Source organism: Procambarus clarkii, chromosome 47, assembly GCF_040958095.1.
Source record: "Procambarus clarkii isolate CNS0578487 chromosome 47, FALCON_Pclarkii_2.0, whole genome shotgun sequence".
Taxonomy (NCBI): domain Eukaryota; kingdom Metazoa; phylum Arthropoda; class Malacostraca; order Decapoda; family Cambaridae; genus Procambarus; species Procambarus clarkii.
Window position 1 is genome coordinate 15,248,896 of NC_091196.1, and position 25,975 is coordinate 15,274,870.

At 45.7% G+C, this 25,975-nt stretch overlaps 2 protein-coding genes across 2 annotated transcripts in view; both read left to right on the top strand.

The window, feature by feature from the left end:
* LOC138350833 (trichohyalin-like) overlaps window positions 1-4,520 on the top strand; it is a 34,283-nt gene extending 29,763 nt beyond the window's left edge. Inside the window, exon 2 of the mRNA XM_069302272.1 lies at window positions 3,260-4,520. Within this exon, the coding sequence (XP_069158373.1) occupies window positions 3,260-4,520 (1,261 nt within the window). The remainder of the gene's footprint in view (window positions 1-3,259) is intronic.
* Window positions 4,521-22,854: 18,334 nt separating this feature from the next.
* On the top strand, window positions 22,855-25,390 carry LOC123763050 (zonadhesin-like). Its single transcript, XM_045749998.1, has 2 exons — window positions 22,855-22,914; window positions 24,839-25,390. Exons 1-2 carry the CDS (start codon window positions 22,855-22,857, stop codon window positions 25,388-25,390), a joined length of 612 nt encoding a protein of 203 aa, XP_045605954.1.
* The last annotated feature ends 585 nt before the right edge of the window (window positions 25,391-25,975 follow it).

Sequence of the window (25,975 nt, forward strand, 5' to 3'; positions counted from 1 at the left end):
AGTCTTGTCACTTGGTCGTTCACCGACATTTTTCTTCTTATATGACTGTGTAGTAACTTAGGTTGTTTTTTCGCTTTGATTGCAATATCGTTCTCATAGTCCCTTTCCGATGTTCGTCTTATGTTAATGTAATCGTTCCTAGCTCTGTTGTATCTGCTTCTGTTGTCCTCTGTTCTTTGTCTTCTGTACTTCCTCCACTCCCGTCTGCTGGCCATTTTTGCTTCCTGACACTGTCTATTAAACCATGGGTTATTATATTCCTTCTTATTTTTTCCCTTTACCGTTGGTATAAATCTCTCTTCGGCCTCCTGGCATTTCTGTATGACTAGGTCCATCATATCTTGGACTGTTTTTCCTCTAATTTCTTCCTCCCACTGCACTTCACCCAGATAGTCCCGTATCCTCATATAGTCCCCTTTCCTGTAGTCAGCTCTCCTTTCCCAGATCTCTTGTCCCATGGTCATAAGTTTGAATTCCATCATGTAGTCAAAGACTAGGACACAATGGTCACTGGCCCCTAGAGGTATTTCATGCTCTAAATTCTCGATATCTTCTACGTTCTGGGTGAAAATCAGGTCTAATAGGCTCGGTGCATCTCCTCCTCTTTCCCTTGTGTCTTCCTTCACATGTTGTGTCAGGAAATTCCTGTCTATAACATCTACTAATTTTGCTCCCCACGTTTCGTCCCCTCCATGGGGATTCCTTGATTCCCAATTTATCTCTCCATGATTTAGGTCCCCCATGATCAGCAGCTTCGCTCTCATTCCGTGGGCTAGTGTTGCTGCCTTCTGCAGTTCATCTATACATGCTTTGTTGTTGTCATCATACTCCTGCCTGGGTCTTCTACTGTTTGGTGGGGGATTGTAGATTACCAGGATCACAATCTTCCTCCCATCTACTGTCAGAGTTCCATGTATGAAGCTTGTGCACTCATTGGTAACTCGATTTCCCAGGTCTGTGTGTGTGTGTGTGTGTGTGTGTGTGTGTGTGTGTGTGTGTGTGTGTGTGTGTGTGTGTGTGTGTGTGTGTGTGTGTGTGTGTGTGTGTGTTGGCTACTCTTCCCCAATTCCATCTTTCTCATTTCCGTCGTGTCGTTGATGACGTAATGTGATTGTTCCCTTTGTAGACTTAACTGGTAATTTCCCTTGAGGCGACAGGGAAATAAACCCTTTTCTCCTCCCAGCTCTTCTCTCCTCTCTTCATCCGCTGGGCCCCTTTTCTTCCTCTATTTGTCCTCATCTCTCTTCAACTCGTTTTTTTTTCCCCCAAAGCCTCTTTTGCCGACCTCGTTGGACGTCTATTGCAATTATTTCCACCGCCTCTTTCTGAATTGGCTCATGTCTCTATTTCTCAACTTTTGTTTCAAATTTTTTGGTGTATTTTCCTAACCAATTTTCAGCTTCGCGGAACTGGGTTATCTCTGTGATATATATATATATATATATATATATATATATATATATATATATATATATATATATATATATATATATATATATATATATATATAATACTCGCTTGTTCGTTAAGATATTAGTGTATATTATTGTTAACAGTCACATTATAAAGGTGAGAAAAAATCCACTATATATGTATAAGTGTATTAAAACCAAAGTTTCACATGAAACCAACATTAATTAAGGTGGATTATGTTTACAACAGCTTCAGGATGGATGATTAATGCACATATACCTATATTAGGTCCATACCTCTTTCAAGCACAGCTCATTGTAAGTTCTTCTGATGCATAATATGTTTGTGTCTCTGGTAAACCTTATTAACGATTAAACCTGGGACTGTTTAACATCCTGTGATGTCACAGGAAGGTACTGTGCATTGTTCTTGTCGTCCAGTGACGTCACAAGTAGGTACTGTGTACTGTTCTTGTCGTCCAGTGACGTCACAAGTAGGTACTGTGTACTGTTCTTGTTGTCCAGTGATGTCACAAGTTGGTACTGTGCATTGTTCTTGTCGTCCAGTGACGTCACAAGTTGGTACTGTGCATTGTTCTTGTCGTCCAGTGACGTCACAAGTTGGTACTGTGCATTGTTCTTGTCGTCCAGTGATGTCACAAGCAGGTACTGTGTACTGTTCTTGTCGTCCAGTGATGTCACAAGCAGGTACTGTGCATTGTTCTTGTCGTCCAGTGACGTCACAAGTTGGTACTGTGTACTGTTCTTGTCGTCCAGTGATGTCACAAGCAGGTACTGTGTACTGTTCTTGTCGTCCAGTGACGTCACAAGTTGGTACTGTGTACTGTTCTTGTTGTCCAGTGACGTCACAAGTTGGTACTGTGTACTGTTCTTGTTGTCCAGTGACGTCACAAGTAGGTACTGTGTACTGTTCTTGTTGTCCAGTGATGTCACAAGTTGGTACTGTGTACTGTTCTTGTTGTCCAGTGATGTCACAACCAGCTATTGTGCACGGTGCGATGTCGGACTTCTAACTGGTGCACTACCGACTTCTAAGGCGACCCGGGCGCCGAAGGCTACCTCTCCCAGTTGGTCTATTGTACACTTAAAGGGAGATGAGAACAAGGGATGGGATATGATGACAAGGAGCTAAGATATGAGGACAATGAGCTAAGATATAAGGACAAGGAGCTAAGATATGATGACAAGGAGCTAAGATATGAGGACAATGAGCTAAGATATGAGGATAATGAGCTAAGATATGAGGACAATGAGCTAAGATATGAGGACAATGAGCTAAGATATGAGGACAATGAGCTAAGATATGAGGATAATGAGCTAAGATATGAGGATAATGAGCTAAGATATGAGGACAATGAGCTAAGATATGAGGACAATGAGCTAAGATATGAGGATAATGAGCTAAGATATGAGGACAATGAGCTAAGATATGAGGACAAGGAGCTACGATATGAGAATAATGAGCTAAGATATGAGGACAATGAGCTAAGATATGAGGACAATGAGCTAAGATATGAGAATAATGAGCTAAGATATGAGGATAATGAGCTAAGATATGAGGACAATGAGCTAAGATATGAGGACGATGAGCTAAGATATGAGGACAATGAGCTAAGATATGAGGATAATGAGCTAAGATATGAGGACAATGAGCTAAGATATGAGGACAAGGAGCTAAGATATGAGAATAATGAGCTAAGATATGAGGACAATGAGCTAAGATATGAGGACAATGAGCTAAGATATGAGAATAATGAGCTAAGATATGAGAACAATGAGCTAAGATATGAGGACAATGAGCTAAGATATGAGAATAATGAGCTAAGATATGAGGACAATGAGCTAAGATATGAGGACAATGAGCTAAGATATGAGAACAATGAGCTAAGATATAAGGACAATGAGCTAAGATATGAGGACAATGAGCTAAGATATGAGAATAATGAGCTAAGATATGAGGACAATGAGCTAAGATATAAGGACAATGAGCTAAGATATGAGAATAATGAGCTAAGATATGAGGACAATGAGCTAAGATATAAGGACAATGAGCTAAGATATGAGGACAATGAGCTAAGATATGAGGACAATGAGCTAAGATATAAGGACAATGAGCTAAGATATGAGGACAATGAGCTAAGATATGAGGACAATGAGCTAAGATATGAGAATAATGAGCTAAGATATAAGGACAATGAGCTAAGATATGAGAATAATGAGCTTAGATATGAGAACAATGAGCTAAGATATGAGAATAATGAGCTTAGATATGAGAACAATGAGCTAAGATATAAGGACAATGAGCTAAGATATGAGAATAATGAGCTAAGATATGAGAACAATGAGCTAAGATATGAGAACAATGAGCTAAGATATGAGAATAATGAGCTAAGATATGAGGACAATGAGCTAAGATATAAGGACAATGAGCTAAGATATGAGGACAATGAGCTAAGATATAAGGACAATGAGCTAAGATATGAGAATAATGAGCTAAGATATGAGAACAATGAGCTAAGATATAAGGACAATGAGCTAAGATATGAGAATAATGAGCTAAGATATGAGAACAATGAGCTAAGATATAAGGACAATGAGCTAAGATATAAGGACAATGAGCTAAGATATGAGGACAATGAGCTAAGATATAAGGACAATGAGCTAAGATATGAGGACAATGAGCTAAGATATAAGGACAATGAGCTAAGATATGAGGACAATGAGCTAAGATATGAGGACAATGAGCTAAGATATAAGGACAATGAGCTAAGATATGAGAATAATGAGCTAAGATATGAGAACAATGAGCTAAGATATGAGAACAATGAGCTAAGATATGAGAATAATGAGCTAAGATATGAGGACAATGAGCTAAGATATAAGGACAATGAGCTAAGATATGAGGACAATGAGCTAAGATATAAGGACAATGAGCTAAGATATGAGAATAATGAGCTAAGATATGAAGACAATGAGCTAAGATATGAGAACAATGAGCTAAGATATGAGGACAATGAGCTAAGATATGAGGATAATGAGCTAAGATATGAGGACAATGAGCTAAGATATGAGGACAATGAGCTATGATATGAGGATAATGAGCTAAGATATAAGGACAATGAGCTAAGATATGAGAATAATGAGCTTAGATATGAGGACAATGAGCTAAGATATGAGGACAATGAGCTAAGATATGAGGACAATGAGCTAAGATATGAGGACAATGAGCTAAGATATAAGGACAATGAGCTAAGATATGAGAATAATGAGCTAAGATATGAGGACAATGAGCTAAGATATGAGGACAATGAGCTAAGATATGAGGACAATGAGCTAAGATATAAGGACAATGAGCTAAGATATGAGAATAATGAGCTTAGATATGAGGACAATGAGCTAAGATATGAGGACAATGAGCTAAGATATGAGGACAATGAGCTAAGATATGAGGACAATGAGCTAAGATATAAGGACAATGAGCTAAGATATGAGAATAATGAGCTAAGATATGAGGACAATGAGCTAAGATATGAGAATAATGAGCTAAGATATGAGGACAATGAGCTAAGATATGAGGACAATGAGCTAAGATATGAGGACAATGAGCTAGAATCTAAAGACTAGAAAACAAGGAGTTGAAGTACCAGGACTGAGTGAGGGAATGGTATTCAACCACTTACCATTAGACTATAAGGGGCTCAAACCCCAACCCTGCAAGAAGCAAGGCTGTCGCTTTACCATCTAGTCCAAGTGGACATGAGAATAAGAACGTATGGATAACATTTGGCTAAATGCAACAGTATCCAATGCTTCTATATTAATAAGACCTTAAGTCAAGGACAGGAGTTCGATTCCCTGAGAAACAGAATCTTGAGACGATTCGAACGCTTGAGAACGCGAACTGTGAAGGGAATGTTGAATAATTATACATCAGGGGTATCGTGTATACATCAGGGGTATTCTGTATACATCAGGGGTATCGTGTATACATCAGGAGGTATCGTGTATACATCAGGCGTATTGTGTATACATCAGGGGTATTGTGTATACATCAGGGGAATTGTGTATACATCAGGGGTAACGTGTATACATCAGGGGTAACGTGTATACATCAGGGGGGTATTGTGTATACATCAGGGGGTATTGTGTATACATCAGGGGGTATTGTGTATACATCAGGGGGTATTGTGTATACATCAGGGGGTATTGTGTATACATCAGGGGGTATTGTGTATACATCAGGGGGTATTGTGTATACATCAGGGGGTATTGTGTATACATCAGGGGGTATTGTGTATACATCAGGGGGTATTGTGTATACATCAGGGGGTATTGTGTATACATCAGGGGGTATTGTGTATACATCAGGGGTATCGTGAATACATCAGGGGTATTGTGCATACATCAGGGGTATTGTGTATACATCAGGGGTATTGTGTATACATCAGGGATATCGTGTATACATCAGGGGTACTGTGTATACATCAGGGGTATTGTGCATACATCAGGGGTATCGTGTATATATCAGGGGTATTGAGTATATATCAGGGGTATTGTGTATTCATCAGGGGTATCGTGTATACATCAGGGGTAACGTGTATACATCAGGGGTAACGTGTATACATCAGGGGTAACGTGTATACATCAGGCGGTATCGTATATACATCAGGGGTATTGTGTATACATCAGGGGGTATTGTGTATACATCAGGGGTATTGTGTATACATCAGGGGTATCGTGTATACATCAGGGGTATTGTGTATACATCAGGGGTATCGTGTATACATCAGGGGTATTGTGTATACATCAGGGGTATTGTGTATACACAATAGGGGCCTCGTAGCGTGGTGGATAGCGCGCAGGACTCGTAATTCTGTGGCGCAGGTTCGATTCCCGCACGAGGCAGAAACAAATGGGCAAAAGTTTCTTTCACCCTGAATGCCCCTGTTACCTAGCAGTAAATAGGTACCTGGGAGTTAGTCAGCTGTCACGGGCAGCTTCCTGGGGGTGGAGGCCTGGTCGAGGACCGGGCCGCGGGGACACTAAAGCCCCGAAATCATCTCAAGATAACCTCAAGATATACATCAGGGGTATTGTGTATACATCAGGGGTATTGTGTATACATCAAGGGTATCGTGTATACATCAGGGGTATTGTGTATACATTAGGGGTATTGTGTATACACCAGGGGTATTGTGTATACATCAGTGGTATTGTGTATACATCAGGGGTATTGTGTATACATCAGGGGTATCGTGTATACATCAGGGGTATTGTGTATACATCAGGGGTATTGTGTATACATCAGGGGTATTGTGTATAAATCAGGGGTATCGTGTATACATCAGGGGTATTGTGTATACACCAAGGGTATCGTGTATACATCAGGGATATTGTGTATACATCAGGGGTATTGTGTATACATCAGGGGTATTGTGTATACATCAGTGGTATTGTGTATACATCAGGGGTATCGTGTATACATCAGGGGTATTGTGTATACATCAGGGGTATCGTGTATACATCAGGGGTATTGTGTATACATCAGGGGTATTGTGTATACATCAGGGGTATCGTGTATACATCAGGGGTATTGTGTATACACCAGGGGTATCGTGTATACATCAGGGGTATTGTGTATACATCAGGGGTATTGTGTATACATCAGGGGTATTGTGTATACATCAGGGGTATTGTGTATACATCAGGGGTATCGTGTATACATCAGGGGTATCGTGTATACATCAGGGGTATCTGACTTCATATTGGTAGTCGTGGTTTACCTACGTGCTGCTCCTGAGAGCCTTTCTTGGTCCACCTGGCTGCCTCTCACCTCTCTTGGTCCACCTGGCTGCCTCTCACCACACTTGGTCCACCTGGCTGCCTCTCACCACACTTGGTCCACCTGGCTGCCTCTCACCACACTTGGTCCACCTGGCTGCCTCTCACCACACTTGGTCCACCTGGCTGCCTCTCACCACACTTGGTCCACCTGGCTGCCTCTCACCACACTTGGTCCACCTGGCTGCCTCTCACCACACTTGGTCCACCTGGCTGCCTCTCACCACTTTTGGTCCACCTGGCTGCCTCTCACCACACTTGGTCCACCTGGCTGCCTCTCACCACTTTTGGTCCACCTGGCTGCTTCTCACCACACTTGGTCCACCTGGCTGCCTCTCACCTCTCTTGGTCCACCTGGCTGCCTCTCACCTCTCTTGGTCCACCTGGCTACCTCTCAACTCTCTTGGTCCACCTGGCTGCCTCTCACCTCTAGTGGTCCACCTGGCTGCCTCTCACCTCTAGTGGTTCACCTGGCTGCCTCTCACCTCTAGTGGTCCACCTGGCTGCCTCTCACCTCTAGTGGTCCACCGGGCTGCCTCTCACCTCTAGTGGTCCACCGGGCTGCCTCTAACTTCTCTTGGTCCACCTGGCTGCCTCTCACCTCTAGTGGTCCACCAGGCTGCCTCTCACCTCTAGTGGTCCACCAGGCTGCCTCTCACCTCTCTTGGTCCACCAGGCTGCCTCTCACATCTCTTGGTCCACCGGGCTGCCTCTAACCTCTCTTGGTCCACCTGTCTGCCTCTCACCACTCTTGGTCCACCAGGCTGCCTCTCACCACTCTTGGTCCACCTGGCTGCCTCTCACCTCTCTTGGTCCACCTGGCTGCCTCTCACCTCTCTTGGTCCACCAGGCTGCCTCTCACCACTCTTGGTCCACCTGGCTGCCTCTCACCTCTCTTGGTCCACCTGGCTGCCTCTCACCTCTCTTGGTCGACCTGCTGCCTCTCACCTCTCTTGGTCCACCTGGCTGCCTCTCACCTCTCTTGGTCCACCTCGCTGCCTCTCACCACTCTTGGTCCACCTGGCTACCTCTCACCACTCTTGGTCCACCTGGCTGCCTCTCACCTCTCTTGGTCCACCTGGCTGCCTCTCACCTCTCTTGGTCGACCTGCTGCCTCTCACCTCTCTTGGTCCACCTGGCTGCCTCTCACCTCTCTTGGTCCACCTCGCTGCCTCTCACCACTCTTGGTCCACCTGGCTGCCTCTCACCTCTAGTGGTCCACCTGGTTGCCTCTCACCTCTCTTGGTCCACCTGGCTGCCTCTCACCTCTCCTGGTCCACCTGGCTGCCTCTCACTTCTCTTGGTCCACCTTGCTGCCTCTCACCACTCTTGGTCCACCGGGCTGCCTCTCACCTCTAGTGGTCCGCCTGGCTGCCTCTCCCCTCTAGTGGTCCACCTGGCTGCCTCTCACCTCTCTTGGTCCACCTGGCTGCCTCTCACCACTCTTGGTCCACCTGGCTGCCTCTCACCTCTCTTGGTCCACCTGGCTGCCTCTCACCTCTCTTGGTCCACCTGGCTGCCTCTCACCTCTCTTGGTCCACCTGGCTGCCTCTCACCTCTCTTGGTCCACCTGGCTGCCTCTCACTTCTCTTGGTCCACCTGGCTGCCTCTCACCTCTCTTGGTCTACCTGGCTGCCTCTCACCTCTCTTGGTCCACCTGGCTGCCTCTCACCTCTCTTGGTCCACCTGGCTGCCTCTCACCTCTCTTGGTTCACCTGGCTGCCTCTCACCTCTCTTGGTCCACCTCGCTGCCTCTCACCTCTCTTGGTCCACCTGGCTGCCTCTCACCTCTCTTGGTCCACCTGGCTGCCTCTCACCTCTCTTGGTCCACCTGGCTGCCTCTCACCTCTCTTGGTCCACCTGGCTGCCTCTCACCTCTCTTGGTCCACCTGGCTGCCTCTCACCTCTCTTGGTCCACCTCGCTGCCTCTCACCTCCTTTGTTGACGCTTAACTCTTTCTTCCTTTCTTTTTCCTCATCTCTTGTCATCACCCGCTTGTGACCGCTTGTACCCGCTTGTGCCCGCTTGTGCCCGCTTGTGACCGCTTGTACCCGCTTGTGCCCTCTTGGCTAGTTACCTCTAGTCAATCTTTGGCATCCCTTGGAACAGCTTTCATACACAGACAACAGCTGTCAATATGTTTGACCAGGTTGTTTGTGTTGGGTGAATATATACAGCCAATGTTTTGACTACTTGGTGTTTAATATGTAGTATGGGGCCTCCTCCCCTAATATATTCTAACTATATAGTATAGGGCCTTCTCCCCTGATATAGTCTAACTGTTCGAGGCACTCTGAGGCTGTTAAGTAATTCAACCCATCATCCAGACTGGTCCCAAATTTGCACATTAGAATAACAACATATTGGAACGAAAGATACGGAAGGAAATGCAGAATAGAAGCAGTAAAGAGTAGAGGTGATATAGGCACAATCAGAGAACACTGTCTGAACATCAGAGGTCCAGTGAAGAGTAGAGGTGACAAGGCACAATCAGAGAACACTGAGCATCAGAAGTCCATTGAAGAGTAGAGGTGCCATAGGCACAATCAGAGAACACTGTCTAAACATCAGAGGGCCAGTGAGGAGTAGAGGTGCCATAGGCACAATCAGAGAACACTGAGCATCTGTTACGGACACGAGTCCAGCGTCGTAGCACGGAGCAGTGACGACAACGCCATCTTTGAGTCCGCTCCCGAAACCCCCTCCAAATGGACGACGCCATCTAGTGAGGACGGGATATACCGGCCACAGGGGCTGGATTCCCGTCTTAATCAGCTCGTAACATAGCCGCTGCTGACCTCTGGTGAGGTGGCGCTTAGACTGCAACGCCATCTATGGCATGGATAGGTGGACGTTTGTGTCTAAGCCTGTAAGTGGGGTTCCCTAGTCCCAGTACTAATGACGTGTCTGATTACAGAGTCGACCTGGGACTGCTGTATTGGACGATGGATCAGTCTCCCCAAGGCAGCCAAAGTCTCTCCACGTGTTTGCTGAAGAAGCTGTGAGTCACCCCCGGACGAACACTGCTGAGAGTGTTAGCCTGCCTGTGACGTGGCAGAGTCGAGGAAACGTCGTACCCGGGGCTGGCTGGTGGAAGAGACTAGCCACTGTGGTGCTATAGAGAGGAGAGTGATCAGCGGGATCACACGAGGCTCCTGCCTAGGGCTCGCAACCCTAGTATCGGTCGTGGAGTGGCCTACACAGCGGAGCTGATCGGAACTTGCCAGCTACAGGCTGGATTGTGGTTGAAGGCCTCCACGACGGAGCACCCAGTGGGACTGTAATTTGGCTGGCCAGTGGCCAGGGTAGATTCGCCAAGAGGAGCCAAGAGAATTCATCGTGGGCCACGAAGAAGGGAACCAGGGCTACTCATCGTGAGCACCGTGGAGCATCCTGTGTCTTCAGAGGAAGACGATTCTGTACATTGTGTATTTATACCCCCCGTGTGATAGTTTATATATTTATTTATGGTGGTGGTGATTATATATATAAAGCAGTGCATTTGTATCCCTTCCCCTTTAATTTAACTTGCATTACGGAACACACCCCTTGAAAGCCACTACTAACTTGGGGCCGGATACCCAAACTCTAATAACATCAGAGAAGAACCCGGTTGCGACCCAATAGGGCCGTAACAGCATCAGAGGTCCACAGCTGTTCAACACCCTCCCAGCAAGCATTAGAAATATTGCTGGAACAAAGGTGGATTTCTACAAGAGGCACTTAGATAAGTTCTTGCAAGAAGTGCCGGACCAGCCGGGCTGTAGTGGATATGTGGACCTGCGGGCCGCTCCAAGCAACAGCCTGTTGGACCAAGTTATCACAAGTTGAGCCTGGCCTCAGGCCTGGCTTGGGGAGTAGAAGAACTCCCAGAACCCTCTCCAGGTATGCCCCAGATATGCTCCTGTTTAGATAGTACCTTTTGTAACTATGTGCACCATAGTACAAATATTAACTTTCTAAGCAATTAATAGTAGAAATGTGTTATATTTACTTTATAGAGCCCGAAAAAATTAAGCTAAAAAACAAATAAACATTCCTAGAACTAGTATAGCACTATAGATTAATAATGAGTTTGATGTGCAGGGCTTCAGTTGCTTCACATTCCAGTAAGTAGTGCAATAGTGGCGCCTCTGCTTCTGTGCCACAGATATGACACTCTTTAACTATTGGGTTCATTACCTCCCAGCAGCACTTGTAACCAAGTCTGAGTCTGTGTATGGCTACTGCAATGTCTCTCGATATCTTTTTGTCAGGCTTGAAAGAGTAGTTCCCAGTGGCTTGTTCGTACCATATCGCAGCGGATCTTCCTTTCGCTACTTTGGCTCAGTGGCGACTTTTGATAGTTGGGAGAATTTTCTTCTTGATTTGCTTCTTAATCTGTGAAAATCTTGGAGGTATTTGAACCTGTACATTAGGTAGAGCAGTGGCAGGGCTTCCTAGTGAGTCTGCCTTTTCATTACCATCTATGCCAATGTGACTTGGTATCCAGTTTAGGGTGATTGACAGCCCTAGATTATGGGCTTCTTTTCCTATATGTTTAATTTCTGTGAGGAGTTGTATATTATCTTTGTGCTGACTGGATAACAATGCCTGCAGCGAAGATTTAGAGTCGGTATGAATAATAACATCGTGTAAATTATTCTCAATTGTATAATTTATGGCCTGCTTCAGACATATAATTCTGTTTGCAATGTTGATCACTCACTATGCATGTTCCAGTAAGCTTCATGGATGGTAGTGTTAACCGCTGCCCCAGCAGAACCTCTGTCTTGATCAACTGATCCGTCTCTGAAGATGTGAGTCGTTGTAGGTCTTGAAATAGTTTATATTTGTTGTTCTATGACTGCTCTGAGCCTTTGCGAGTTACATACTGATTTGTTAACAGGGAATCTTTCAATGATTTGAAAGAAAAGAGAGGGCTAGGAGCCGGTGGCTGAGCGGACCGAACACTGGACGTGTGATCCTGTGGTCCCGGGTTCGATCCCGGGCGCCAGCGAGAAACAGTGGGCAGAGTTTCTTTCACCCTGAGGCCTCTGTTACCTAGCAGTAAATAGGTATCTGGGAGTTAGTCAGCTGTCACGGGCTGCTTCCTGGGGGTGGAGACCTGCTCGAGGACCGGGCCGCAGGGACACTAAGCCCCAAAATCATCTCAAGATAACCTCAACAAGAAGATGGTTATCAGCCTCCTCCATGAGACTCGATTCGTCTCACGGAGGATGCTGCCGAAAGTGTTGATATGGTCTATCTTCCCCTTTGTTTTTAATGGTCCATTTAAAGTCCACTTTCTGTACAATGTTGACCAGATTATCCGTCCATGTACTTGTTCTATATATTGAAGGTTTCTGTGAAGCGATCTGTATATGCTATCTTTGACTGACAGTCTGGCGGTGGTTTCAACAAGTTTTGCTGTTATGGAGGATATCCTTTGTTTGATCCTGTTTTCTAAGGCTGGTAAGTTGGTTTCCATTCTTAGATTCTCTCGACGCGTCCATATAGGTGCTCCCAGCATTGTTGTGAGGGCATCATTTTGAGACACTTCCAGTTTCTCCCACTGGTTATCACTGAGGGATCTAAGAACAGAAGCAGCATAGTCAACGAGTGACCTAACTGCTTGAACGTAGTACATTTTGAGTACTGGTAGAGATGCACCATCTCTAAGACTTGTCAGGGAGGGCAAAGCTGAGTTTCTGGCTAAACAACGTTGCCGAAGATATTCAATCTCTTGAGTGAATTTCAACTGGCTGTCTATTATGACTCCCAGGTATTGAAAAGAGTTAACTCACTCAATTTTGTGTCCTTGTACTGGGAGTCTGATGTCTTGAATTATCAGTTTAACGGTCATTGCTGTCGTTTTATTGCTGTTTATTTTCACTGCCATGCGTTCCGCTTCCCTGCTGATGATGTCTAGGTATTTTTGTGCATGGTCCCTTGCGTCTTTGTCAGGGTGGACACAAAGTCGTCTGCATAGTTAAGCAGTTTGGCTTTTGGTAACTTGAGCTTCATGAATTTTTCCATGAGACAGTTAAAGAAGAAGGGACTTAGTATTCCTCCCTGCGGAGTCCCATTTTCCAGCCCCTTTGAGAAGGATGTTTTTCACTGAAATTTGATTTTATCTTCTCGTTTAATCAGACTTCCTTTGGCAAAGGCCAAGAGCGTGTCCTTTGATTTCCTTATCTACTAGGCAGCACAGTGCTGGAGCATTGGCTAACTTAAAGGCTTTTTCTAGGTCTAGAAAAATAAGGATTCCTGTCATTGATTTGATCCAGGAGGGAGGTAAGGCATTCTGTGGTTCCAACACCTTTTATGTAGGCAAACATATTTTGGTGCAGTGATTTGGCTTTCCAGTCAATTCGATTAAGAGACATTCTTTCTGCAGTTTTGTCAGGACAGCTTGCTAATGAGATGGGTCTTGGATTTCCTGGGCCTTTGGGTTTTGGAATGGGAACTATAATTGCACTGTTCCAAGAGAGTGGTCGAGTTCTTGTCACCCATATTCTGTTGATGAGATTCAAGAAGGCTTCTTCACCCTTTTCTCCTAGCTTGGCCAGCATGTTGTAGGTGATTTTGTTCTCACTTGGAGCTGTGTTTTTCGTTTTCATTGTAGCTCTTCTGAGTTCTTTCAGCTTAAAAGGTTCGTCTAGTTCGTCAGGTAACGCTAAAGCATCGTCTATTTTTTTCCATCTTGCTGCTTGAAGTCTTTGTTGGTGAGTCAGAGTTGCTTAAGGAAGCAACTCTATCTTTCTGCTTCTTGCCTGGATGAACATGATGGAGTGGAACAGGAGGCGATTTTCCTTTGGCTCTGCTAATCTGCCTTCAGATGTCGCCTAATGATGTATGTTGATTTAGCTTGGCACACCACTCGACCCATTTTTCTTCACTGATTTTTGCTGTTTCTTTATGCACATGATCTCGGACAACTCTCAGAAGTCCAAGATTAGCTTCGATTCTGTCTCTTCTGAAATTCTTTCGTGCAGAATTGTCTGTTATGTAGTTCTTTGATCCAATCACAGTAATACCAATGGTCCTTATGTTGTTGGGTAATTGTTTTCCTCTTGTGGATGGCGTGATTTGCTGCTCTATGTATTGCATTTACTAAATCTCGTTCCATTTCTTTGGTGATGTCAGGAGGAGTGTAGCTTTAGTGCCAAGTTTCGAGAGATTCCTGATAAGATCCCCTCCGGGCTCGGGAGCTGAAGGTCTGGGAGGTAGTGCTATATTAATTATTTTTTTTGTAGCAAAGTGGTCACTAGTCAGAACATGGTCAACTGACCAATGACACAACTCATAAACACTGGTGGAGACAAACGTGAGGTCCAGCTTCCCCCCGCCAATGTGGAATGGTTCCGTCGAGTTAAACAGACTGACTTCAGGCACTTCATCCAAAAGGTGTTCAATATGTCTTCCGTTGGCGTCGGTTCTTGCTGAATCAAGTAGTAATTCACTATGAGCGTTGAAGTCATCCGAGATGATAGTAAGCGTGGTGACTGCTATTTCAAAGACTGTAGAGAGATCTATATCGTGTTCTCTATGGTGTTTGTGCTTTGTTTTTGAATCCTTGAATATTCCATTGTCTAATCTTGAGATTTTCCATTATTCTGTTAGAGTTGAATTCATTGAGTCCATGGTAGTGTCTAATGTGCTGATTTCTCGACGGCTTGTGTCTGCTTGGCTGGAGTGGAGATTGCCATTGGGTGCTGAAACAATTCAGTTTCGTCACCTTCTTCGACTTCTACTTCGTTGACCTTTTCAGGTAGGTCGTGTAGAAGTGTGGTATATGTTCAGTAGATTTCTTTTTTAACTCTGTTAACATTTTCTTCCTTGACTGAGGGTTGGTCTGTTCCAGTGCTTGGTATGCTTTGTCAAGCATCTTGCTGAAGGTCTCTGTCAGGGAGGCAATAACCATGGGAACAGCCGTCACTTTGGCAGCTTTTTTTTTCTTGGTAGGTGAGGAGACTCAGGGTTGGGTCGTGGTGTGTTTGCTACATCCAGCTACAGGGACAGTTGATGATGTAGGGGTCGTCATTCGTGCTTGGGATGTTTTGGAGGCAATAGCAGGCGTATTAATTTTGTTGCCCTGATCTGTTCGGTTGTTGCTGCTTTGTGCGGCAGTACTTTGTCTTCTCCAGTTATTCCAGGTCCGAATCTTGTTTAGTCTGGAAGGAATTGGTGCTTTAGTCTGTTGCTGATTCATATTTTCATTTATATATACTTGCGGAGGAGTGTTCCACTGACTTTTAACTGAAGGTCTGGTAGTTTGTGGTCTTGGAGTTGTGGCTTTGGGTCGCTGGGTAGATCCGAAGGCTTGTATTCTTTTGACCCTTTCTGGACATAGTTTGTTCCAGGCGTGATGTGTATCTCACTATTCCAGGCGTGATGTCAGTTTGGACATTTTGTGGTTGTTGGTTGGCCTACTTAATACAGATTGTTGCACATGTCAGTGTTGTGGAGATCGTTGCATACTCCACATCGTTCCGGGCCTCTGCAGCCATCTTTATGGTGGCCGAAGCACTGACATCTGTAACAGCGCATGGGTTCTGGATTATTTAGGCTTAGCCTGAATTGTCCATAGATCCCTACATTCAGAGTGTTGATGCAAGGTCCTTGTATTGATACAAGCGCCTGACTTGTTGCTACATTGTCGTGCTTACACCTTTCCGCTGTTGTGACATTGGGACATTCTAAGAGCCTATTTGCATTGACTTCAACCGGGAAATGTTGTACTATCACCTTGGTGACTTTTTCCTCTGGTTTTAGTTCAATTAGGTCTTCCGTATTCCAGAGGTTAGTAATTATATCTGGGTTAGATGTGGATATGTTACATCTGCCTCTAATGTCAGGCTCTGAGATCCACTACGTCCACCTAAGTCCACTACGGGCTCACCATAGCCCGTGCTACTTGGAACTTTATGTTCCGAGTAGCTGAATCTAAAACAACAAACCTTCCGACAAACCTGCATTTACCAGGCAGGTTTGGCTCTGAGATCTGATCCTGGGTGATCCTTTTCCAGTGCGGCAATGTAAGCATAAATACGACCATCTACTGCTTTTTTGGGGTTTTGAAGATAGTCCTTGGCATTGGTTTGGGTGTGCTCTTGAGTTCTGGCTGGCTTCTAAATTGGTTTCTTTGTTTTTTTTCGTTTATTTGTCTTTCCGTTTTCTACAATTTGCCAAGGTGGCTCATTGTGAGTAGGGTTATCCTCTGGTTCATTGTTCCTGTCATCTTCAACAATTTTCCTTCCTCTTGTCACAAGATTACTGTGTCCTTCTGATCTAAATAATTTCAGAAGGACGGTTAGGAGAGTCATTTCCTGGGGGACAGGGTCGCACTGCACTGAACCGCGCACAGTGTCTAATTGCGTTGTACGTCAGAATATGTATGACATTATCAACACCATCTGTAGAGTAAGGTATGACGATATCCATACCATCTGTGGGGTGAGGTGTGACGATATTCACGCCATATGTGCAGTGTACCCGACCACAATTCTTTTAGGAGGTAGGTCCATTACAATACCCTCTGATGAGAGAGGTGCCCATATCAACGCCATCTATTGAGTGCTCCCGATCACATTTTCTGTTCCCCGGCGAAAGGCTGTCATCATACACTATCCCTGGGTAGTTACTGTCTTGCTAATGCATTAATGTCCACAGAAGTGATGAGAATGGTATCATGGGCACCAGAGGCCAGATTCACGAAGCAGTTACGCAAGCACTTACGAACCTGTCCATCTTTTCTCAATATTTGGCGACTTTATTTATAATTATTATACAGTTAATGAGCTCCGAAGCACCAGGAGGCTGTTTATAACAATAACAACAGTTGATTGGAAAGTTTTCATGCTTGTAAACTGTTTAATAAATGTAACCAAAGCCGTCAAAGATTGAGGAAAGATGTGCACGTTCGTAAGTGCTTGCGTAACTGCTTCGTGAATCTGGCACCAGGAGTCAGTTCACCCTGGGCAGTCCAAGAACTCAAGACGTGTTCCAGCGAGAACACGTGGCCGTGGCCGTCTAGAGGGAACTCACAGGTGTGAGGACCATAGAACGTGAATGATGTATAATAGAAGATAAAGTGAACTCACCGGGAAAAATAGATTGCTGAATTTATGGTATAAGAGTCCTGTGCGAAAGTGACACTCGCTGAGTGATATGTCCATAGGGATACATAGATATATTTTAGAAGTACACTTGGTGAAGGTGCTGGTTAGTATTGTTTATGCTACTTTTCTTTTCACGATTATTAGTCACTGCCAAGTGTTGATAACTTACTAATGACTCGAGGTGGGATGAACAAAGAGGCCCCATACACAGTGATTCAAATAAAGAACCTGGTTACTGGCTAAGTGAGGCGGTAACAGTGTACTATGGTGCTCATCGTTCTGTAAGTACTACCACAACAGGAGGACGGGCTGAGTAACTGGTTCAAGTTAGCTCAGGCACCATGATGTCTGTAGGGGGGGTAATGTTCAATGGTCTCTGGAACACGGCAGTGGATGCAAAGTTTAGTTATGTCTGTCCTGTCTTTAGAGCTGTGAGGTGCTAGTTTATTGTGTCCCAACCTTAGTCTGGTCTCTGTTATATTTAATTATCGGTTCTTGTACCCGGCCGGTTTCCAAGTTTCCCAGGTATTTATGGTTCAATAGTGTACTGAAATGCTTACTTTGTATTATCCTTGCAAATTTTTAGCTGATGGTGGATTTTAAGGGGGTTTCTTTTCGTGCAATGTGGGGAACTGGATGATCTGTGATGCAAGTTGCATCGTCTGCCACCTTTGCTAGTTCACGTGCAAGTTCATTTGTGGAGTATGCCACAGTGTGCTGGGACACATTGGATGGATTTGCATATTTAGTTAAAAGATGTTTATTGAGAAGGCGTAGGGACGGACATGTTCGTGCACGTGTTGGTTTAGTATGTATAATGGCTGGAATCTCAACAGATTGCGTACTTCCCCAACTAGTAGTGTTGCAATTATTTGAAGAGCTTTTGTGGGAAAATATTGATAGCTGGTTGGGTATCCGCCATTCTTGCTTGAAGTGGGACTGCAGTCCTGGGGACAGAGTTCACTGTTGTGAAGGATGCCAGATCCATCTGTATAAATTGTTGAAGTATTGATGTAGGAATTTTTCATCGCTGAGGCTACGGCTGATTTTGACAAATGAAGAGTGGGAGGAGTAGGGAGGAAGATAGTTAAGTCTATCATAAGGAGCCTTTTGAGACACCCGCTCTGATTGAGATGTTATCTGAGAAACTTTGCTAGTAGGCAGTTGTGAGGAAAGCTGGTTATGTTAGGAAGGTGGTTAGTTCGTATGTTTCTGGCTATGTTAGGTACGTTGCTTTGGTTCATTCATTTCTGGTTAGGTTAGCAATTTCTTTTTTGCACGTTGAGGCAAATCAAGACAACTTATATTGCCTATAAGCAGCTTGAATATAATTCGCCAAAAACATAAAACAATAATAAATATATCTTATATGTTTTAGACTAGAGTGCTGTCCTTAAAGACAACCTTCACTGGCCCATTACTATCACCCTGAAACCTACCTAGCCTGCAGTGATATTGACATTTCCATCATTGCTTTTCAATCCTCAATTGTTTTTAATATCTGTTAATTCATTTTCAGCTTTCTCATTTTGCTCTTCCCATGTTTTCCCTCTGGCTCTGGTAAAGTGAAGATTAACACTAATCTTTCTCTCTCTCTCCAGCTACTGATTCTTACATCCCTGACTTGAGTTCTTACAGCCTCCATTAACGATGACTTATTGATCTGTTTTCCCTCCAAGCCTGTGTTCTGTGTCATGGCATGGGTGGTTGTGGCTGGTGAAGTGTTCTGTGTCATGGCATGGGTGGTTGTGGCAGGTGTAGTGTTCTGTGTCATGGCATGGGTGGTTGTGGCTGGTGAAGTGTTCTGTGTCATGGCATGGGTGGTTGTGGCTGGTGAAGTGTTCTGTGTCATGGCATGGGTGGTTGTGGCTGGTGAAGTGTTCTGTGTCATGGCATGGGTGGTTGTGGCTGGTGTAGTGTTCTGTGTCATGGCATGGGTGGTTGTGGCAGGTGTAGTGTTCTGTGTCATGGCATGGGTGGTTGTGGCAGGTGTAGTGTTCTGTGTCATGGCATGGGTGGTTGTGGCAGGTGTAGTGTTCTGTGTCATGGCATGGATGGTTGTGGCAGGTGTAGTGTTCTGTGTCATGGCATGGGTGGTTGTGGCAGGTGTAGTGTTCTGTGTCATGGCATGGATGGTTGTGGCAGGTGTAGTGTTCTGTGTCATGGCATGGGTGGTTGTGGCAGGTGTAGTGTTCTGTGTCATGGCATGGGTGGTTGTGGCAGGTGTAGTGTTCTGTGTCATGGCATGGGTGGTTGTGGCAGGTGTAGTGTTCTGTGTCATGGCATGGGTGGTTGTGGCAGGTGTAGTGTTCCGTGTCATGATAGAGTAAGTGTCCTGTGTCATGATACAGTCAGAATATATGTATGAACTGAATGAGAATTTGATGTTTTAGAGCAAAATGTGCAACTGAAAAGTCTTTGACTTAATAGCTCCTGAAAACTGTCACCTGGATGACAGAACATTCGGGACAGAAAACTGGTATGAACAGAACATTTGGTTACGTTATAAATTATGTTTAAATTGCATACTTTCTGTGTATTAATACATATTAAGCTTTATATTATACAATCAGGGTAAGCTTGATTCCTGCCCAGTCCTCTTATCTTTTCTCAACCATTCATTAATCTATCAGGAACAATATGTATTCAACCTTAATGCACATCATTTTAAACCCTATCAACCACGAAGTTACATTAAAAGAACCGCGATATTAACGCAATCAACGACTAATGAAAATCGTCGTTGATTGGCTTGGTGGGTTACCTAATACGAACATTATTGGCTTGGCAAAACCACTTCATATTTGACGGATGTCAGCTCGTAGGAACGAGCCGGATATGGAATGTAAATATTAAAGTTATTCGCTATATCCATGAAGGTTTTTCCTATTAAATGTCATATAGAACTTGATATTGCAACATGTGTATGATATCACACTCAACCAATTTTTGTTGGAAAGATATTGCATTGCAACGAAACAATTGATTCGGTGTATAGCACGCTATATTTACTTGTTAAACATCATGACAGGCGTTGCCTTGACACCTACATGACAGGTCGTGGTTAGAGGTAGTAAATTATCGGGTCGAATGGCCTTGTGACGTCATGAACGCGGTCGTTCGATACGTAGTATGGGGAACCAGATCCATACGAGATACGACCCAGGTACTACGAGGTACTAGGGGACACGACCCTCGTACCACGACCTCCCAGACCGCACTATGTAACATATGTGTTGAATTCATGATTTTTTTTAATATATATTTTATGAAGCCGAGTTGCAAAACGAACTCAGTTTCTCACCTGTCAACGAAAATATCAGAATTTATCTTAGTTTCGTATTTAGTCTTTACACAGTGCAAACTGTTCCTAGCACAAGGTGTTTAATTTAGTAGAAATTTACCTTATATATCTTATTAACAATTTGGTAAATATTAACCAAATATATATTATCAACAATTACAATTGCATTTCATTCACCTAGACATTCGGAGCCTCGAACCAGCGCCCATATAGACAGCAGCCAGTCGCTCTACCAGCTGGTTAGGCCTACCCACGGGAAGGCCTAAGGTTCTTGTTGAGCTTCAGCAGTTCCAGAAGTACCAGACGATTGGTACTTCTGGAATCCTTCATTTTAGGGGTTGTTGGTGGCTCAGTAGGTAGCGAGGCTGGCTACCATCTGTGTGGTGGCCGGTTCGAGGCTCCCAGTGGCCAGGGGAAGGGAAGGGAATTATCAGGGGGAAAGCGTCAAGCCATTACGACTATATAGCACTGGGAAGGGGTCATGATAAGGACTTGGGATGGGACGAAGGAAAGGAATGGTGCCCAGCCACGTGGACGATCGGGGATTGAACGCCGACCTGCATGAAGTGAGACCGTCGCTCTACCGTCCACCCCAAGTGGTTGAGAAGTGTCCAGGTGAATGATATGTTATGATCCACGATCTGGTGGTAAGAAATATACTATTTTTTTTTAATTATGTGAAATTATTTTTTAAAATTATTTTGAGGCAGTGGAGAGACTTGAACTCTCGACCTGGTGATTCCCAGACGCCTGTTTTAACCGTCTCAGCCAGGATGGTCCCATCGTTGACCAACCCAGAACTCTGTGGGCGGAGTGTGCTGTATGCGGGCCTACAGTGTGCACACTGTAGGCCCGAGTCTGGTCGGGTGGGCTGTAAAACCCTGGTTGGGCTCCGGTTCGGAGAATGGACTTGACACAATCGGGCACAATCTACTTGAGAATGGTCCAGGACGGACCGAAACGTCTTCGTCTCTTCACGTTCTAGTGTGTGGTCTGGTCAACTCCAGTTTGGGGCCTCCAAACCTTCCCTCTCCCTCCCTCCCTGAGAGAGAGGGAAGTTGTCCCGCTCGGCCGACTGGGAGCCGGTCGGCCGAGCGGACAGCACACTGGACTTGTGATCCTGTGGTCCTGGGTTCGATCCCAGGCGCCGGCGAGAAACAATGGGCAGAGTTTCTTTCACCCTATGCCCCTGTTACCTAGCAGTGAAATAGGTACCTGGGTGTTAGTCAGTTGTCACGGGCTGCTTCCTGGGGGTGGAGGCCTGGTCGAGGACCGGGCCGTGGGGACACTAAAGCCCCGAAATTATCTCAAGATAACCTCAAGATAACCTCCCTCTCTCCTCATCTTATATCTTCACTACACACTATCGTTACTGTATTTACTATCTTTATTACTGTAACCATCTTCACTACTCACTATCTTCATCACTGTAATGCGAATAAATTCACTGCATCGTTTTCGAGTAAATCAGAAAAATGTTATATTATTTTTTATTTATTTTTTTATTAACACATTTAGGTACATGTGCATTCGTGCAGGTGCCCTATACCATGAAGGGCAGTACAGTGTGTCAAAAAGGTCGCTACGTGGTGCTAAACTCCCCATCACACAGGATGGTTAGTCACACAGAGGCGTTACACTCAGATATCACAATAGCGTGATGCATCAAATGAACAAATACACAAGGGCCGTGACGAGGATTCGAACCTACGTCCGAGAGGATCCCAAACGCTGCCTTAATCGACTGAGCTACGACATGGTTAAAGAATTGCAACCGGGAAATCATCCTGATTTACACAAAGAGATCACACTAACGTGATGTATCAAATGAACAAATCCACAAGGGCCGTGACGAGGATTCGAACCTGCATCCGGGGGCATCCCAGACACTGCCTTAATCGACTGAGCTACGACAGGGTTAAAAGAGTTGAAACCGAAGTTCTACTGAACTTACTGGATCCCGTAGCCTCTCCGAGGCACAAACCAGGATTTTTCGGAAACCGAAGTTCAGTAGAACTTCGGTTTCAGCCCTTTTAAAGCTGTCGCAGCTCAGTCGATTAAGGCAGTGTCTGGGATGCTCCCGGACGCAAGTTCGAATCTTCATCACGGCCCTTGTGGATTTATACAGAGGCATGTGTGACGGGTTGTTGTGTCGCAGCTATACTGAACCAAGATGGTGTGGCTCTCCCGCACACAAATAAACAAAAATGCTGCTACTGGCCCCTTGCAGTGCGTAAGTCGCAGGTTGAAACAAATGAAAATCATCAAATAAATAATTAAACCAATATACTGAAATATTAATGAACAAAAATGGCACCTGAAAATACTTGGCTATCGTTATATAACAAAACAAATAAGTAAATGAAAGTTTAACTCTTATACAATACAAGATTATACTGGAGGTGCTGAAGACAGCTACCACACCACCACAGCATCCAGCATACAACGCTGGATGAGGGCAGACAGCATTGCAGGAGGCTGAGGTCATCCAAGAGCACTAAGAGAGAGAGACTGCCTCTCCAGGATTGATTGATTGATAAAGATTAAGCCACCCAAGAGGTGGCACGGGCATGAATAGCCCGTAAGTGGTACAATTTTTTGTTCAGTAATTCTTTTCAGTGTGCTGAGGTTACATTTAATCGTCAAGCTGCTATCGCGGGGGAGGATACTGCTTGACAGTCTTTATGAGGGTCTCCAGCTGCTGGACACCTTTTTTGACCAGGAGAGTGGCTGTGTTGCCTCTCCAGGGTGGGGGCGCCCTTTATGTGGTCCGGCGGTGATGACTCGTCCGGTGTCACCGCGAGATGGACATCTGGTCCACTAGGAAACTGTGTGTTGGTGGGTGGCGGTGCCCTGGTGTTGAGCGGCACCACTGCTGTCGAAGGCGGCTAACTGCTTCTTTGTGGGGGCAAACTACCGGTTAGCAGAGGCGCCCGGCTTGCCATTGAGTCGTGCCAGGGCCGTGCCAGGCCCTGGTGGGTGAGTCGTACCAGGCCGTGCCCCGCCCTGGTGGGTGAGTCGTACCAGGCCGTGCCAGGCCCTGGTGGGTGAGTCGTACCAGGCCGTGCCAGGCTCTGGTGGGTGAGTCGTACCAGGCCGTGCCAGGCTCTGGTGGGTGAGTCGTACCAGGCCGTGCCAGGCTCTGGTGGGTGAGTCGTACCAGGCCGTGCCAGGCCCTGGTAGGTGAGTCGTACCAGGCCGTGCCAGGCTCTGGTGGGTGAGTCGTACCAGGCCGTGCCAGGCTCTGGTGGGTGAGTCGTACCAGGCCGTGCCAGGCCCTGGTGGGTGAGTCGTACCAGGCCGTGCCCGGCCCTGGTGGGTGAGTCGTACCAGGCCGTGCCCGGCCCTGGGGGGTACGGAGAGGTGGCAGGACTAATGACTCATATGGGCTGGTGTAGATGTAGACTTCCAGTCCAGAGGTATTGAAGGTGAGGGGGAAAAGCAGTTCCACTGTTATGCAGGGGATTCACGTAACACATGTGACCAGTAGTTTGTACTGGCAGACTCCGGGTGCATTATGAGGATATCATCATCAACACAAGAGTGAATAAGGCAGCAGTGATACTGAGTCCCCATCTCGCAGGATGGTTAGTCATACAGGGCCATATGTTCAGTAGCCTGCACTGGCAAATTTTGGGTGCAATATGAGGATATCGTCAAGAACGAACACAACAGTGGATAAAGTAATTACAAAGCTCCAGGTACATCATGCCAGCGGGTCTGAATGGTCTAATAACTGGGCATTCGGTGATGTAGTGTGGGAGATCATGTCGCAGTTTGCGAAAAATTCTTTCAAACTCTATGGAAAACACAACCCCGAGTTCGTTTCAGATGGCCATCGTTACATTTTCCTTTTGTACTAATTAAATTTTATATAAATTCATGAACGTATTTTGAAAAAAATTATTACTATTAACTTTTTTTTTTAGATTTTAAGATTTCATGAAGAACTTATTCCAGTCCCACATTGACTAATTTTTTAACAATTTTTGTAATTGAAAACTGGTAACGGTAAGATAACTTTTGGGCCACCCTGTAGAGCTCGGCCGTTCTGTGCCTGTAGGCCAGCTCCCAGGGTAAGCTGGCAACCCCTTCCCTACACCTGGGCCGTCCTCTGCTTTGGATGACATATACACTGTGGCAGGGGTCTATCGCAGCCGGATGGACCATCCGCCAAGCCGGATGGACCGTCCGCCAAGCCGGATGGACCGTCTGCCAAGCCGGATGGACCGTCTGCCAAGCCGGATGGACCGTCTGCCAAGCCGGATGGACCGTCTGCCAAGCCGGATGGACTGTCTGCCAAGCCGGATGGACTGTCTGCCAAGCCGGATGGACCGTCTGCCAAGCCGGATGGACTGTCTGCCAAGCCGGATGGACTGTCTGCCAAGCCGGATGGACCGTCTGCCAAGCCGGATGGACCGTCTGCCAAGCCGGATGGACTGTCTGCCAAGCCGGATGGACTGTCTGCCAAGCCGGATGGACCGTCTGCCAAGCCGGATGGACCGTCTGCCAAGCCGGATGGACTGTCTGCCAAGCCGGATGGACTGTCTGCCAAGCCGGATGGACCGTCTGCCAAGCCGGATGGACTGTCTGCCAAGCCGGATGGACTGTCTGCCAAGCCGGATGGACCGTCTGCCAAGCCGGATGGACCGTCTGCCAAGCCGGATGGACTGTCTGCCAAGCCGGAAGAAACTTACCCAACAACGTAACGCCCAACAAGGCAGCCCAGACAATATTGAAAAGGCTACTTATCCAAAACACTATCGTCACTGGATCCGACGACCTAACAAGGTCGTTTACAATAACTGACGAAGTCGTTTAGACTTTAGAATATCTGAGAGTGTCGTTTAAAGACCCGAACAGGTCGTTTAAAACAACCGACAAAGCCATTTACAATAACTGAACAGGTGATTTAGATACCAGGCCAGGTCGTCTTGACTACTAAACCAGGTCGTTCCAGGACACACACACACACGACCGCCTGCGAGCGGCCACACTCACCTCTGACACGAAACTCATTTGAGTGGGAACTGAAGCCGGCAGCCTTCAGCACACTGGTGATTAATGGTGGTGGCGTAAGTAATGGAGCTGGCGCAGTTTTAGTAGTTACTTCATCAATTAGTGCAGCCAAGCTGGAGGTGTGTGAGGGAGTGTGTTGTGGTGTGTGGGTGTGGAGGTGTGTGGGAGTGTGTAGAGGTGTGTGTGGGTGTAGTGGTGTGTGTGGTGATGTGTGGGTGTAGAGGTGTGTGTTGTGGTGTGTGGGTGTGGAGGTGTGTGGGAGTGTGTGGAGGTGT